Source organism: Pongo abelii, chromosome 12, assembly GCF_028885655.2.
Source record: "Pongo abelii isolate AG06213 chromosome 12, NHGRI_mPonAbe1-v2.0_pri, whole genome shotgun sequence".
Lineage (NCBI taxonomy): Eukaryota > Metazoa > Chordata > Mammalia > Primates > Hominidae > Pongo > Pongo abelii.
The window spans coordinates 101,821,182-101,835,154 of record NC_071997.2 but is presented as its reverse complement, the minus strand read 5'-3'; the positions used below and the strand labels follow the sequence as shown (position 1 = coordinate 101,835,154).

Below are 13,973 nucleotides of genomic sequence, written 5' to 3'. Positions count from 1 at the left end.
CCACTGCATTAGAACTCTGCTGTCTGCCAGGGCTGGAGGCTCACAATACACACCTGTTGTCACTGCTCAGGCTCACTATATGCCATGCACTGCTCCAAGTCCTTTCCCTATCTGAAATTACTTTATCTTCTCCACAATGATGTCAGGTAGTTATTATTAGCAGTCTCTGTTTTGCAGAAAAGGAAACTGAGGCAGAAAGGCTAACTTGCTTGCTTATGATCACACAGCTGTTAAGGGCAGAGCCATGAAAATCTGGCCCCAGAGTCCAAATTCTTAACCACCTTACTCTGAGAAATGGCTTCCCTAGATCTGGGATATTATAAAAAAGCAACAGTGAGAAGACTCAACACATAAAGGGATCCATTGCCCATGCCTCAGAGCCCCCATGGGAGGGGCGGTAGTGAACGATGCCCCAAGAGGAAAGTGACAGTGCTGGGTCTCCCATAAACATGCAGACTCACTGCATCAGGAGTCAAGATAAACCACTCTTCAGGGCTTGTTTTCTCTCTAAGTGAGAATGTCCCCTAATTCATCAAGGTCATGCTTCTCTACACCCACCCCATCATCTGTGTACCCGATTGACCCTCCACCTGGCTCTGAGTGCCCCACGTGAGCCTGTCTAGTCCCCAGCTAACTCAAGAGCTTAGGGGGCCAGAGGGTCCGGGCAGGGGGGTTGCAAAGAGCCTGACAACAAAGCCTGTCCAGAATTCCAGAAAGTTAACAACGAAAGGTACCTTAGAGAAGATCCCTTTATTGAAGACCTCTGAGACAGGACATATCCTTCAGTCAGTCCCCTCTCAGTGGCTAGTGATTCATTTGTGCAACAGGATAGGGAGTGAAAGGGAGGTATAGAATCTTAAGGCATGGAAGTTTCTAGAAGTAATCTTTCCTGCCTTCACCCCTAACATTCATTTCTGCCCTGCTTGCTTTTGATATAAGCTCCTGGTTGTCTACACATGCCTCTCAGGTCCTATTTTGCTGTTTGTGTGTGTCATACTTGGGTCTGAGCTTGGGGCTGGCTGACATCTGAAGTTCCTAGGAGGCAGGAAATAGGCTCCCTCAGCTAAGTCGTCTGGCACGTCATGGGTGTCTTCTGAAAAGTACGGGGCTGATGGACCCCGAGAACCCTCCCAGAGTGCAGGGTTCCAGGGCCTCAGGGCAGCCCTGCATCAGGCAGGCAGACAGAGGAGCCGCGCTGTACCTCCAGGAAACCCAGGAAACCTGAGCCCTGATGCCTCTGCTCTCAACAAGTGCACCACCTGCCCCACAGGCTCAGGATGAGGCTCCAACTGGAGTGAGAGAAGGAATGTGTTCTGCAGGCCACAAAGCTCAGGATACATTTAACATGGTAATCTTATTATTATTAAGTATTATTAATACCACATACAGGTGGAGGAGTGGCAGGAAGAGGAGAAACATGTCTTAGAGTCTCAGCACAGCAGCTAAGGTACCCTCGAGGACATAAACACTGTTAGGGAGGCCTGGGGGGCCTAGAAGCCCCCATATTACAAACACTGTAATGCCCCCAAATGTCTGAGACATTCCCAAGAGGAACGTTTATTGTAGAAATGTGATAGAATTAGAAACATGAAAGATATTTTTATCATCATTTTCTACAGATGTAGTTAATAACATGCCCCAGGGTCACACAGCTAGGAAGTGGTAGGGTTTGAATTTGACTCCAGGTCTTCTGACTCCAAGTGTGGCACCCTTTTAAGTATCCCGTAGCCTCTTCTCTTTGATCAAGCACTTATTCCATGCCAGGCACAGTTCTCAGTCCTTTAGCCGAATTAACCCGTAGCAACCCTATGTACTAAGTACGATTAGTATTCTCATTTCCTTGGTTAGGAAACTGAGCCATTGGGAGGTTAAGAGATGGATAAGTCCTTGCCCTAAAGGAGCTCACTGAAGGTTACATGCTGAAAAAATGCAGCAAGTACTTGAGTAGTGATATGTAGAGAAGAGCCCAGAGGAAGCCCCTGATGGGGTGCATGTGTGTGATTGTGTCAGGAGATGGAGGCGCCCAGCATCAGAGAGCCTCTTGCAGGATGGGCAGGGAGAGGCCAGCCTGGAAAGCGAGGGGCCTCTCTCCGATGCTATGCTCTTCTCATGGAAATATCTGGCAGGCATGCCCAGTCATGACCGGTGCAGCAGCCACCATGGCGGTGGGGAAGGCAGAGGTTACAGTTGGTCTGTTCCATGAACCCACCCTGGTTCCCCAGCACATCACAATGGCAGGGCTGTGGTCTGACACTTCAGAACCAGCCACCTCCACTTCCCTGTGTGTCCTCTCAGCCTGGATGCCCCAGACGCTCCTCCCCTCACCACAGGAGACCCAGGAGAATTGGGCCTCCTCCATCCCTGTTGTCCCCACACTTAACCAGCCAGGCACTTTATTATCTTTAATCTACCCCGAGACTCCCAGTGACACCTGACAGTGACTTGGCACATTTTCTTGTCAAGAGCTATTGCCTGGTTGGGAAATCAAATTTGAATCAGGTGGCTCTTGGGGTGATTACAGAAGCCAGGATGGGCACGTGGCTGGAGGAAGAAGCCAGCCTGACATTGCCAAGGATGTCTTAACAGCAGACAGGGTTGTCCCCTTGGATGGGTGGAAGCCCTGGGCTAAAGACTGTGTGTCTGGGCAGGTCCCTTCCTATGTCTCTAAGGGATGTGGTGACTGTATACAGTGGACATTCATCATTCGTGACAGGTGGAGCTGAAGATTTGGTGCCTTCCCTCAGGGTGACCCTACTGCAGGACTTACCTCCCATCACCTGGAACTTCCCACTGCCCACAGCCATGCGGGGGTGGGAGAGACATGAAAAGTGTAGCCTGCATGATGGAAACAATAAGAGATTTTGCTGTGTTTCGTGTGCTCTCTGACCCACGTTTCATCATACTTTTTTTCTCTGTGGCATCGGCACCAGCTGATGTGCTACTCAGCAGGACAGGAAGGGTCTAATGAGCCATGTTTCATGGGGACATGGAGGTACTGTGGGTTCTTGCTCAGCTGCGGGACGTGGCTGTGGCATTCCTGGCCCCAGAGGATGCTGAACGCCACCACTGGGACTAGCCTGTCCCTACAGAAGGAGGACTCTGAGATCAGAGTGCAAGGCCTGGAATCCTGCCTCACTATCACTGGCTAGGAGACACTGGACCTTGATTTAGTATCTCCAGTGTCAGTTTCCTCAGCTGTGAAGTGGGCGTGGCAGTGGCCTCCTCACCTCTGCAGCTGAGGTGCACACAATATGTGCGCAGAGGAGCTGGAGTGAGGGCAGCTGCTGTCATTGCCATCTGAGAGGTCGATACTGCTGGTGGCCTGAGGGAGGGAGAAGAGGACAGATGACTTCTGGAGGGGAGGGTGAGCATGGGGGAAGGGGGGTGAAACAGCCAGAGTCTTTGGAGAATCTGGGAGAGGAATTCCTGGGTAAGTCTTCCGGGAGCAGGTCTATGTTCTGAGGTGAGTTTTGCTAGGGCCTGGCACTGGGACTTGGGCACATCAAAAACCCACGCAGGCCAGGGGCCATCTGTAGCAGGATACACCTATTAGAGCAAGAACACGACCCAGAGGATGAGTGGACTGAAGCCCAGGGGAACGGGGATGGAACTGCAGGTAGATGTTCAGGAAGGCAAGCCTTAGTGATTGCTGCAGACCGTTCTGATTTGCATGGCCCCTGGCAAGTGTGTGGGAGGGCAGAGAGTCAGGGTGCTGGGTGCTGACCCCAGCCTGATGCTGGGGCTGGGGTGTGCACTCAGCCTCTCAGGGCCTCAGCCCATTCCTCATTTGTGGAAGTCAGAACCCATGCTCTAGAGGCAGCCTGGCAGAGTGGGGAGGCCAAGGGCTCTGCGGCTGCTTCTTCTACTTATTCTCTTTGACCTTCTGCACGTTACCTAACACCACAGGCCTCTGTCTTTCTATAAAATGGGATAATAGACTCCCTTACAGGAATGTGAGGAGTGACTGAGTGGACACATGTGACATATAGAAGAGCGCCTGGCATATAGTCAGATGTGTCTGGTGCTCCTAGTACAGGTTTGGGCACCTGGGGAGCAGACACACTGTCACCAAGTGCTGGCCCGGAGCTGGCCAACAGACGAGCAAGGATGCCTCACCTGCGGATGGTCCTGAGCAGCGTGGAGCGGGCCTCGTTGTGGAAGGTGATGATGATGCTAGTGGGTGGAAGGTCCGTGCAATACACCAGCAGCGTACATCTGGGGAAGGAAAGGCACAGGGCAAGTGAGACCTTCAGGGACAAAGCATATCTGGAGGGCTAGAACCGAGGGCATCTCGGTGGGCACCCCTTTGCCAGATGCTTGATATCTAGAGGGGCTTCCCCAGCTGCAGAGCACTAGGTAAGACCCCACGGCTTCACCTGGCCCTAAGAGGGGCTGGGGAGCTCCAAGAATGACTAAATCTGAATTTTCTACCACCTTGGGGGAACCTGGACTTGGAGACAAATTGAGTTGATATACAGAAAATAAGTGTGGTATTTCTTGCATGCCTGAGCCAGTGCACGGTGGCTCCTGGTAGCTGCACAAACACAACCCCAAGTCGGGCTCTGCATCCCACTCTCTACCCTTTCAGCCCATCTGCCCACACCACTGGCCAGTGGGTAGATTCCAGTCGGCAGAGGCTTCACTGTGTTCTGGGCTGACAGCTTCAGGCTACCATGTTGTGCTGACGCCCAGCCCCCGCAACTCACACCTAAATCTGGCATGTAAAAGAGGCAGAGCCCCAAGCTCTCGTATGAGCGATAAAACCCCATCTTGAAAACGCATTCACTTCCATGTATCCAGGATTATTTCCTATGACAATTACATCTGGGGTAATTTCAATTTAATACCTCACTGCAAGTGAAAATTGTAGCCTGCAGCTTGAAAATTACTATAATAATGAAAATAAACCCACCAAGTGAGGCTGGTGGCACCAGGGGCTATCACTGGGTAAATGCTTCCTCCTGTTTCTTGCTATTTCGGGGGATGTTCAATTATTGCGGGCAGCTGGGGGATATTAAAAGAGGAAGTAAATAACAGACTTTAGGGAGTCAAATATTTGCTTTTTTCATTTTCTATTTTTTTCCTAGGCCTGGGGCTTTTAATGTAGGGTTCAGAGACCCAGGGATGGACTTCAAGGGACACGTGAGCCCTCTGAAATTGTCTGCAAACTGTGTGTATAAATGTGCATTTTTTTTCCCCTGGAAAGATAGTTCATAGTTTTCACTAGTCTCAAGAAAGTCTGTGGCCTAAAACATTTAAGATCCTTAGTCCTAGGCTAATGGCCCTGATGTCATGTTGGCCTCTCAGATAACTCTGATCAGTTTTTTCTACAGGGGCATATGCTGAAGGCTCGTGGTGTTGGTCCAGAGAACTTATTTAGAAAAAGCCAGGCAGCTCTGTTCAGGACTCAAGCATGGCCTGGGCGTGGGTCATCCAGGAGGAGCCAAAAGTTAGGGAAGGAAGGCCCCAGGGGCAGAGATGGAGGAAAAGGTAAGTCTTGTCCTTCAAGCCTGTCCTCTCTGCCAGAGACAATTTCTCACCATGTCCTTTCTGCCCCACCTCCTGAATTCACCCGTCCTCTCATGCCCATGGCCTCTCAGACAGTCCTTTTTTCTCAGGGGAGCACTGCAGCAGCTTCCTGACCCATCTTTCTGCCTTCAGCCTCTGTCTCTGCCAGTCATGTCCTGTCCACCACATAGCTCTGCCAAAGCTTCCTCTGGTTTGAATCCCTCCAGCAGTTCCTGATGTATGAAGTCCAAACTCCCTATCACAGCCTTCTAGACCCTTCAAAATCACAGTCTTGTATGCTGCCATGACTCTCTGCCATTGCTCATGCTATTACCTCTGCATGGAGCAATGTCCTTTCTCCTTCCTCTACCTGAGGACTCTTATTCAATCTTCAAGAGCCAGAGCAAATGTCCCCTCTGCTGTGAAGGTGTTCCACACTCCCCCAAATAGGTAAGGACCTGTCCTTTGTGTTGCCATCATTCTGTACGTAACTCTTTTCTAGCAGTTCTCGTGATGAGACTCTCCTCAACTTGACTGTGAGTTCCTCCAGGGAAGGCCCATGGCCTTGTCCATCTTTACATCACTAGAACAGGATTTAAGTATACCAGTTGTCCATTGATGGAGAAAGGGAGAAAGTAAGTCAGGAAGTGCGTTCCTAGGTCAGCTGAAGACAGCATCTTCCAGCTTTCTAAAGTGTGACAGCCAGCCCGCCGATGGCTGCCACTGATCTTCACTAACTGGGTTTTATGTCCTTGTGTAGCCCCTCCCTCACTGAAGCAGGGCAGGGTCATTCATATGACCCGTAGAATATGGTAGAAGTGACAGTGAGTGTCTCCCAAGGTTAAATCACAAAAACATTGCAGGCTCTGCCTTGGCCACTTGGAGGGAAGCCAGCTGCCATGCTGTGGGGACACTCGAGCAGCCCTGTCTATGGAGAGATGTCCAGGTGGAGAGGAACTGTGGCCACCTGCTGAAGGCTGGCACCAACTTGCCAGCCATATGAATGAGCCACCTTGGAAGTGGGTCTGCAGCTCTAGTCAAGCCTTCAGATGACAGTGGCTACAGCAGACTTCCAACTGCAGTTCAATAAGACTCTAAGCCAGAATCACCCAGCCAAGATGCTCTGAATTCCTGACCCACAGACACTGTGAAGATAATCAATGATTCTTGTTGTTTAACACCACAAAGTTTAATCAGGAGTGATTTGTTGTACATTAGATAACCAGTACAAAAAGGGAAGGAGAATGCCTTGAAACAGCTCCCAGTGAGAAGAGACCTTGGCCTTGCTTATCTTTGGACACAGACCTGACTCAGGAGCAGAGGAGAGGGAGGGCATTCCTCGTAGGTGGTTGAGGTGGAACCAGGGTTGAGGGAGACCTGGAGGGAGTGTTAGTTGGCAGGTGGCAGGTCTGTGAGAGCATGGAGGCACTTGGAGAGGCCCAGGCAGAGGGGAAGGAGCCAGCATGGTCAGCCCCAAGAGGAACAAGTGGATGTCAGGGACGAGGGCCAGCATCTGTCTCTCTAACAGAAGGCAACAAGTCACAGAGCTCAGCAGAGCCTCCTGGTCTCTCCATAAGAGACAGCAGAGGAAAAAGAGACCAAGCAGAGTGACTCAGCAGCCTGCCACCACCAGGACTGGGTGTGTCCAATGGCCAGGCCTGAAGCTGCTCCTGGCTGCTGTGATCCCTGCCATAGGGAAAGATGCTCTGAAACCCCTCATGGGGTCAGGACGAAGGCACTGCCTTGGGGATGCTTCCTCTTCCACATGCTGGGAGGCAGGGGGACCCCACACCCCAGCTTTTGTGGTGCAAGTTACTCAGGGGCAAGTTGGGGAGGGAGGTGGTACTGAGAGTTAATCTCCTTTGAGAGCTTTTGGGGACAGGGGCCATTTGTCCTGCCTTGGAGGACCAGCTGAGGAGGCAGGTATATTGACCACAGTGACACAGATGCATACACCCACACAGTTATGCAGAGGCATAACTCTGCCTGGAGTGGCAAAGGTGGCTTCGTGGAGGAGGAGGTGCTGGATCTCATGGGGGTAAAGTAGGGAGGGACAGACAGAAATGGGGCACAGAATTCCAGTCATGGGCACAGATCTAGACCTGCAGACCAGGTGAGGCGGTTCCCAGAATCCTGGCTTGGGGGATCAGGATACCACTGACCAGCTGTGGGTACGTGAGCCAATCACCCACCTCTCCAGCTTTCCATCTGCTCCTCTGTAACACGGAATGGGCCCAAGGCTCTCCTGCTAAATGCTCTCACAGCATCAGCTTTCAGAAGCTCTGACCGTAGCTAACATTCAATACGCATGGTTAGGAATGTCACAAATGCCATTTTGTAACTGAGGCTCAATTGTCAATGGGCATCTGACATTACTTTCCCAAGCCTCAGTTTCTTCATCTGGAAAATGGAGATAACAATTCTGGAAGATTTTCTCCCTTAGACTATTACTATGTTAGGTGATTACAGATGCTTGACAAATAGTAACTATTATTATTTTTAGCATCAGCCCAAATCTGCAGACGACTCTGCCTGCTGGGTGGAGCCAGATCTCACAGGGGCTGGAAAGGCATCTTTGGTGGGGGGGTTCTGTCCTGTCCCACAAGCAGGTAAGGGGCATTCAGAGGCAAGAGGAGGAGGAGACATCAAAGGATGTAGTGTCAATGTGAGTGAAAAGAACCTGGGCTCTGATGCCTGGATTTGAGTCTAGACATGTCGAGAACCAGCTGTGTGCCCTTGGACACATCATTTACCCTCTCTGAGCTTCAAGATTGTTCCCTGTAAAATGAGGATAAATACACATTTTTGTTGTGAAGACTGCAGATGATGCATGTAAGCACCTGGTGTTTAAAGGGTGCTGAGGAAATGGTAGCTAGAATTGCTATCATCACGCTCAGAGAGTGGCTGAGCTGGCCTGCATGCCAGGTTCAGCTCATTGACTAGAATCACAAGCTCATGGTTTAGAAAAGGAAAGGACCATAGAGACGAGGCAGTTAAACCTCCTAAACTGGGCCCACCTGACTGACACACCAGGTGTGGGTTGGAGCCTGAGCCATTGTCCTCCTGGTCTCTGAGACCCCCAGCCTCTGTCCCTGCAGAGTAAAGAACAGGGCTGTACCCTATGAGCTCCTCCAGCACAGGCCCAGGGAGGGCAGATAGTGGGGTGCCATCCCACACCTCACAGGCTTGAAAAGCTTCACAGGACCCTCCTCCTGCCCCTGCTCGCAGCTCAGGAGCCTGGACTCACCCCTTGTCTCAGGTGACCCTCACAACTGCCCCTACTCCACAGATGAGCTGAACTAAGGCTCAGAATCTCGCTCAAGGTGGCACACCTGCTGAGTAACTGGGGTGAGGGAAATCCATACCCTGTGACTCCTAATCTGGTGCTCGTCCCTACAGTCTCGCTGTGAACTCACCGGGGTTCAAGGCACCTGCCTTGGAGCCCTACACACGAGTCATCTGTGGTCCAAGGACCAAGGGATGAGCATGGGGATGGGCAGCAACAAGGTTGAGAGTCCAAGAAAAAAATCCAGAAAGCCGGACATGGTGAGGAGAGTTGGCCCAGACAGCAGGGTTTCTGTGGGAGAGATCTAAAAGATTAATCAAACAGTGAGATCTATTAGGGGCACGAGGGAATGGAAAACCCTGCCAACACTGAGCTCTGGCGCCAGCAGACAGACAAGAAAGTATGTTGATAATTTATTAAAGATGCAGTGTTTTACTGGAAGAAGAGCCAGTGAGCGGGAAAGATTGGGGGTGGGGGTGGGGGACACCGAAGAGTCTCCATGAGCTAGGAGGAGACTCTGGTCTCAGCCTCACCTCCTGGGGAAACAGAATCCCGGGGTCTCTAGACCTGATGGCCGCAGCAGCTCATGAGGAAGGCATGCTTCTCTGAGCTGATCACTGACATGCCGTTTCTTTCTCTTCCATTTTTAATGAATGACTCAGTGAAGACTCTCAATTTTCCCTGACTTAAACTGGGGCTCCAAGGGCTTCCTGCACTGCCAGCCTCTGGAGCATTCAGTGCCACTTACTGTCCGAAAATGCTTCCAGGAAAGTGCTCTGAGATGTTAACCCCAGGGTCTGGGGAGGAGTGGCCCCTCTTGCCTCTGCACAGTCACTGCCTCCTGCTCACCCCCACAATGCCCCCCACCCTGCACCTGAATATGTGACAACTTGGCATGTCAGAAACATGCTCAGTGATGGTTGCTGTCAGTCATCGCAGTCATGTCATGATACGTGCGATGCCTTTTATTTTACCCCACAAGCTCATTACATCCTGGCAGCAGCCTATAACAGAGAGCGTGATGATGATCATTGTCACCCCCATTTCATCAATGAGCAGCCAGGGCTCCCAGTGCTTCCGTGGCTTGTCTGCCGGGGCCAGGACCCATGCCCTCGGACACCCAGACACATGATCTTCCTCCTGCGGCATGCTGCCTTCATGAGAGAAAAGACTTGGTCATAAATTAGAAACATTCAGGATTTTATTCTCCAGCATGAAACCAGGAGGGAGTGATGGAGAGGCATACCCACTAACTCTGAAGCGGAGAGGAGAGCGTAATTATTATTACTGAAATGTCAGTGTCAAAGAGAAGCCGCTCTGGCTTCTCTGGAATTGACAATGGCTCTGAATCTTAAAGGTGGGCTCTGGCATCCCAGACGGGAGTCTGAAGACAGTTAGAGAATGGGAAAAGGTCAGGCAACTACACAGCACAATGAAACGGAAATCAAACAGGCGTGGGACACACTGGGATTGAACCTTTGCTGCTTGGAGTTCCCGGTTTACAGTGATGACGGTATCCACCTCCTGGAAAACTGTTAAACTACTGCTCATTGAACCTTTCTCAGCAGGCGCCATACAGAGCACCTCACATATTTACTGCTCACAGTAATCCTATGAGGCTGCTACTGGTTTACAGATTCACTAATGAGGAAACTGAGGCACAGAAAGGCTGAGGAACTCACTCCAACTAGCAAAGGGAATTTGAACCAGGCCTGCTGGACTCCAGCGTCCTCGTCACATGTTGTAATACCTCTGAACCAGGACTGTTCCGGTTGTGACTCAGGTCTATTCTGTAGCCTTGTCCACTGTGTATACTCACACGCCCACTCTTGAATGACCACCCGAAGAGGCAGTTTCTACTGAGCTCTGGAAACCAGCAGGTGCAGCGACCTGTCCAGGAGGGAGGGACTGGCTGCTGCTCCTGGGTGTAACAGGAAGATGGGAAACCGCTGGCTGGGCTGCCACAGGCACATCCTAAACAGGGGCTTCCAGTGGAGTCTGATCAGGTGGGCGAAGATGTGACCTCAGCAAGGCCCTGGGTGAGGTGGTTCATGCACATCTATTACTAAACAAAAAGCTATGTTGACCTAAATGGAAATTAGGATTTCCTCCCAAGTCCTGCACTTCCAGCACACATTGCAGAGGTCAGACCCAGGAAGAGAAAATGAATGGGTCATTTTCAACATGTTCCATTTCCCTAATTTCCAGGGCCAGAAAAGCAAAGAGAAACACAAACGTAAAACATAAAGCGAGAATGGGACCAGCTTCCTGGGAGAGAGCTCTCTGTCCCCATGGAGGTGACAATCTATGGATCCCAGGTACAGGTGGCGTAGGCACATCTTTCCCTCCTCCACATCCCTCCATCACTCCATCACCAGTGCTAGCACAGATGGCTTTGTGGACAATGCCTCATCCCTTCCTTTCCTCACCACCAGCCCCAACTCAGAGCCAATGTGTGTGAGGAAGAAAGAATGAGAGGAGAAAACCTCTTGGCCAATGACCTTTCCAGAATGTCAGTTCTGTCAGCATTCAGGGCAGTGATCTTGCTACTGGCTTTTAGAATCACAGATTTCATTTTTAGATCTGAGAACATCTAACACCTCCACAGCTCAGATCTATGTAAGGAAGCCTGCTCTCAGCTATGAAGAAAAATATAAAATGCTGAATCTGTGGCTGGCCCCTTGGTTCAAACTGAACTCTTTAGAAGAGAAAAATGCGAGCAGTATAAAAAGTATGACAACTATAAAATCAAAAATTCCTCTTAATCTCATTTCATGGGCAACACTGATACACTGTAAGGCATGACATTTTTATTTCATGTCGATTTTGAAGGGATTTCACATGCAGATTAATTTGTTCATTCACATAAACATATACCGCTCTTATTCTTGCCTCAATAGCCACCCTCACTTTGGTTACAGAAATCCTGTGTCTCAGAAAAGACCCTTAACATAACAGTGAGATTCGCTATTCTATCGCCACCTTTGAAGTGCTGAACATGTTATTAATTCCAGTGGTCTAGGAAGGGAATAAGTGGGTCAGAACAGAGAAGTGAACTGCTTAGGAACTTGGTTGGGTGCTCTGGTGGGCAGCTTTCAAACAGTTCCCAGTGCCTACCTCCTTTAACCTCTAACCCTAACCCTGATGAGCATCTTCTCTTGAATGACCCCATGAGATGACTTTGCCATCCACCCTCTGCTTCCCACACCTCAGCCAAGCCTGCTGACCCTTCTGAGTTCCCCAGCTCACTATGCACTATGTGCCAAAACCAAGAGATATTCTCTAATCCTGCCTCTTTCTGCCCCAGACCCAATGTGATTAAATGTAGTCTTGTGCATTTGTCTTCTTTATCTCTCCATCTGGCTATTTCTCTCCATTTCCATTCTGTCTTTTCTAGATTACTGCAGCAACTTCCTCTCTGGCTGTAACCCTTTTCAATCTACCCTGCATGCTGCAGCTAGAATGATCTTTCCAGAACTGCATCTTTAACCTCTTTCAATGCTGTCCAACTGCTCACAAAATCAAACTGAGACTCTTAATCATGGCTCACCATCCTTAGTGGCCTGGCACCACTTCTGACTCCTGCCCTCTGCACTCCCAAAGTTCTAGCCACATTCTGCTTCACCTGCTCTTTGTCCCCTCTGGAACTTTGCAAGTGCTGCCTCTCTCCCATATATCTGAAATGTACTCTCCTGGCTTCCAATGCCAGGCTATTTTTTCCTCTTCTAATCTTGGCTTGGAAGTTACTTCCCCTGGGAAGTATTTCAGTCTCCCAAGCCTTTTCCAACGTGCCTCTTTAGGACCCTGTGTTCACCCCATTGCTGTAATGTATTACCAAGCACTGTGAAATTACTTTTCTGTCTCCTCTACCGACTGTTGCTGCAGTGAAGCCAAGGACTTATTTGTAGTTGTAACCTCAGTACCCAGGATGGTGACTAAACATACTAGACATACGATAAATGTCTGAAGAATGAGTGGAGGGATAAGTGAAGGCAGGAGGCAGGTGAGGCTTACTTGGGGTCAAAGCTGGAGAGGAAAATGTCCTTTGCCAAGCTATGGGTGACATCCTCACAGGGAGCTCCAGAGCAGTAAAAGCTGAGCAAAGGCCAAGGTCAGTGATACAGCAAAGAGAGACCAAAGAAATTGCCCAAACTGAAGAAGAATCTGGAAGCTGAAGTATGGAGCCATGAGTTGGGGAGGGGGCTGGCGATAAGAAGCCTTGGGTTAAGGGTGTCCTAGGGAATATCAGGTGGCATCTGGTGTCCGTGGAGAGGTCTTAAGTTTTGTCTGTTATGCTGGAAATACTCAACTGTGTTTAAAAGGCTGGGATGTTCTTGCTTACCAAAGTTCCAAGAATGATGAAAAATGCCAATGATGAAGCAAGAGGGGAAAGACTGAAGCCTTTGACAGACGGAGGCCCAGACACCCTCTTCTCCTAGACACGCATTATCCAGTAGGGCAGCCATGAGCCACACGCAGTTGCTGAGCACTGTAAATGTGTCTGGTCTGAATAGAGATATGCTGTAAATGTAAAATATGCCCAAGATTTCAAGCACTTAGTATGAAAAAAAGGTGAAATATTTTACTTATCTTTTTAAAAATTGATCACATGTCAAAATGTTAGTATCTGGATACATTGGAGTAAATCAAATATATTACTAAAATTAATTTCACTTCTTTTACCTTTTTTAATGTGACTACTGGAAAATTTTAAATAATATGTGGCTCACATCTATTTCTGTTGGACATCATTGTCCTAAGTTGTCCCTGAACTTTAATTGGTATATAATACAAATTAAAATTTCAATGTTACTGCTGGATAATGGTTTCTAGGTCCTGGTTTTCTGGTATGAGTAAAATAAAACAAAAACATTATAGACACAGTAATTAAGTTCGTGACATTTTACTTTGTGAGAAAGTATATATTTTTAAAATCCCATCATTTACCATCATCATCATTTCAAAAGGAAAGAGTATTTAAACACCAGAAAAGGCCACAATCTCAGAATAATTAATAGCTCTTTAAATTGTAAAATTTAGAAAATCTCCCTCCTGTCTCCTCTCTTCCCCAATTCCATGAATCACACCTGCATTCATTTACCAACTGGCATCTGAAAGAACTGTTCGAGGGTTTGTTCCACTGAATTATGACAAGCCTTTGACCACTCTCAGCAAAAAA

The 13,973-nt window shown here is 49.2% G+C and overlaps 1 protein-coding gene across 2 annotated transcripts in view; it reads right to left on the bottom strand.

Annotated features, from left to right (window-relative positions):
- Nucleotides 1-13,973, bottom strand: part of GALNT14 (polypeptide N-acetylgalactosaminyltransferase 14) — a 239,918-nt gene that overhangs the window by 54,782 nt on the left and 171,163 nt on the right. For both annotated transcript variants that reach the window (XM_063713209.1, NM_001131380.1), the window contains 1 exon segment: nt 4,117-4,215. In XM_063713209.1, the coding sequence (XP_063569279.1) occupies nt 4,117-4,215 (99 nt within the window).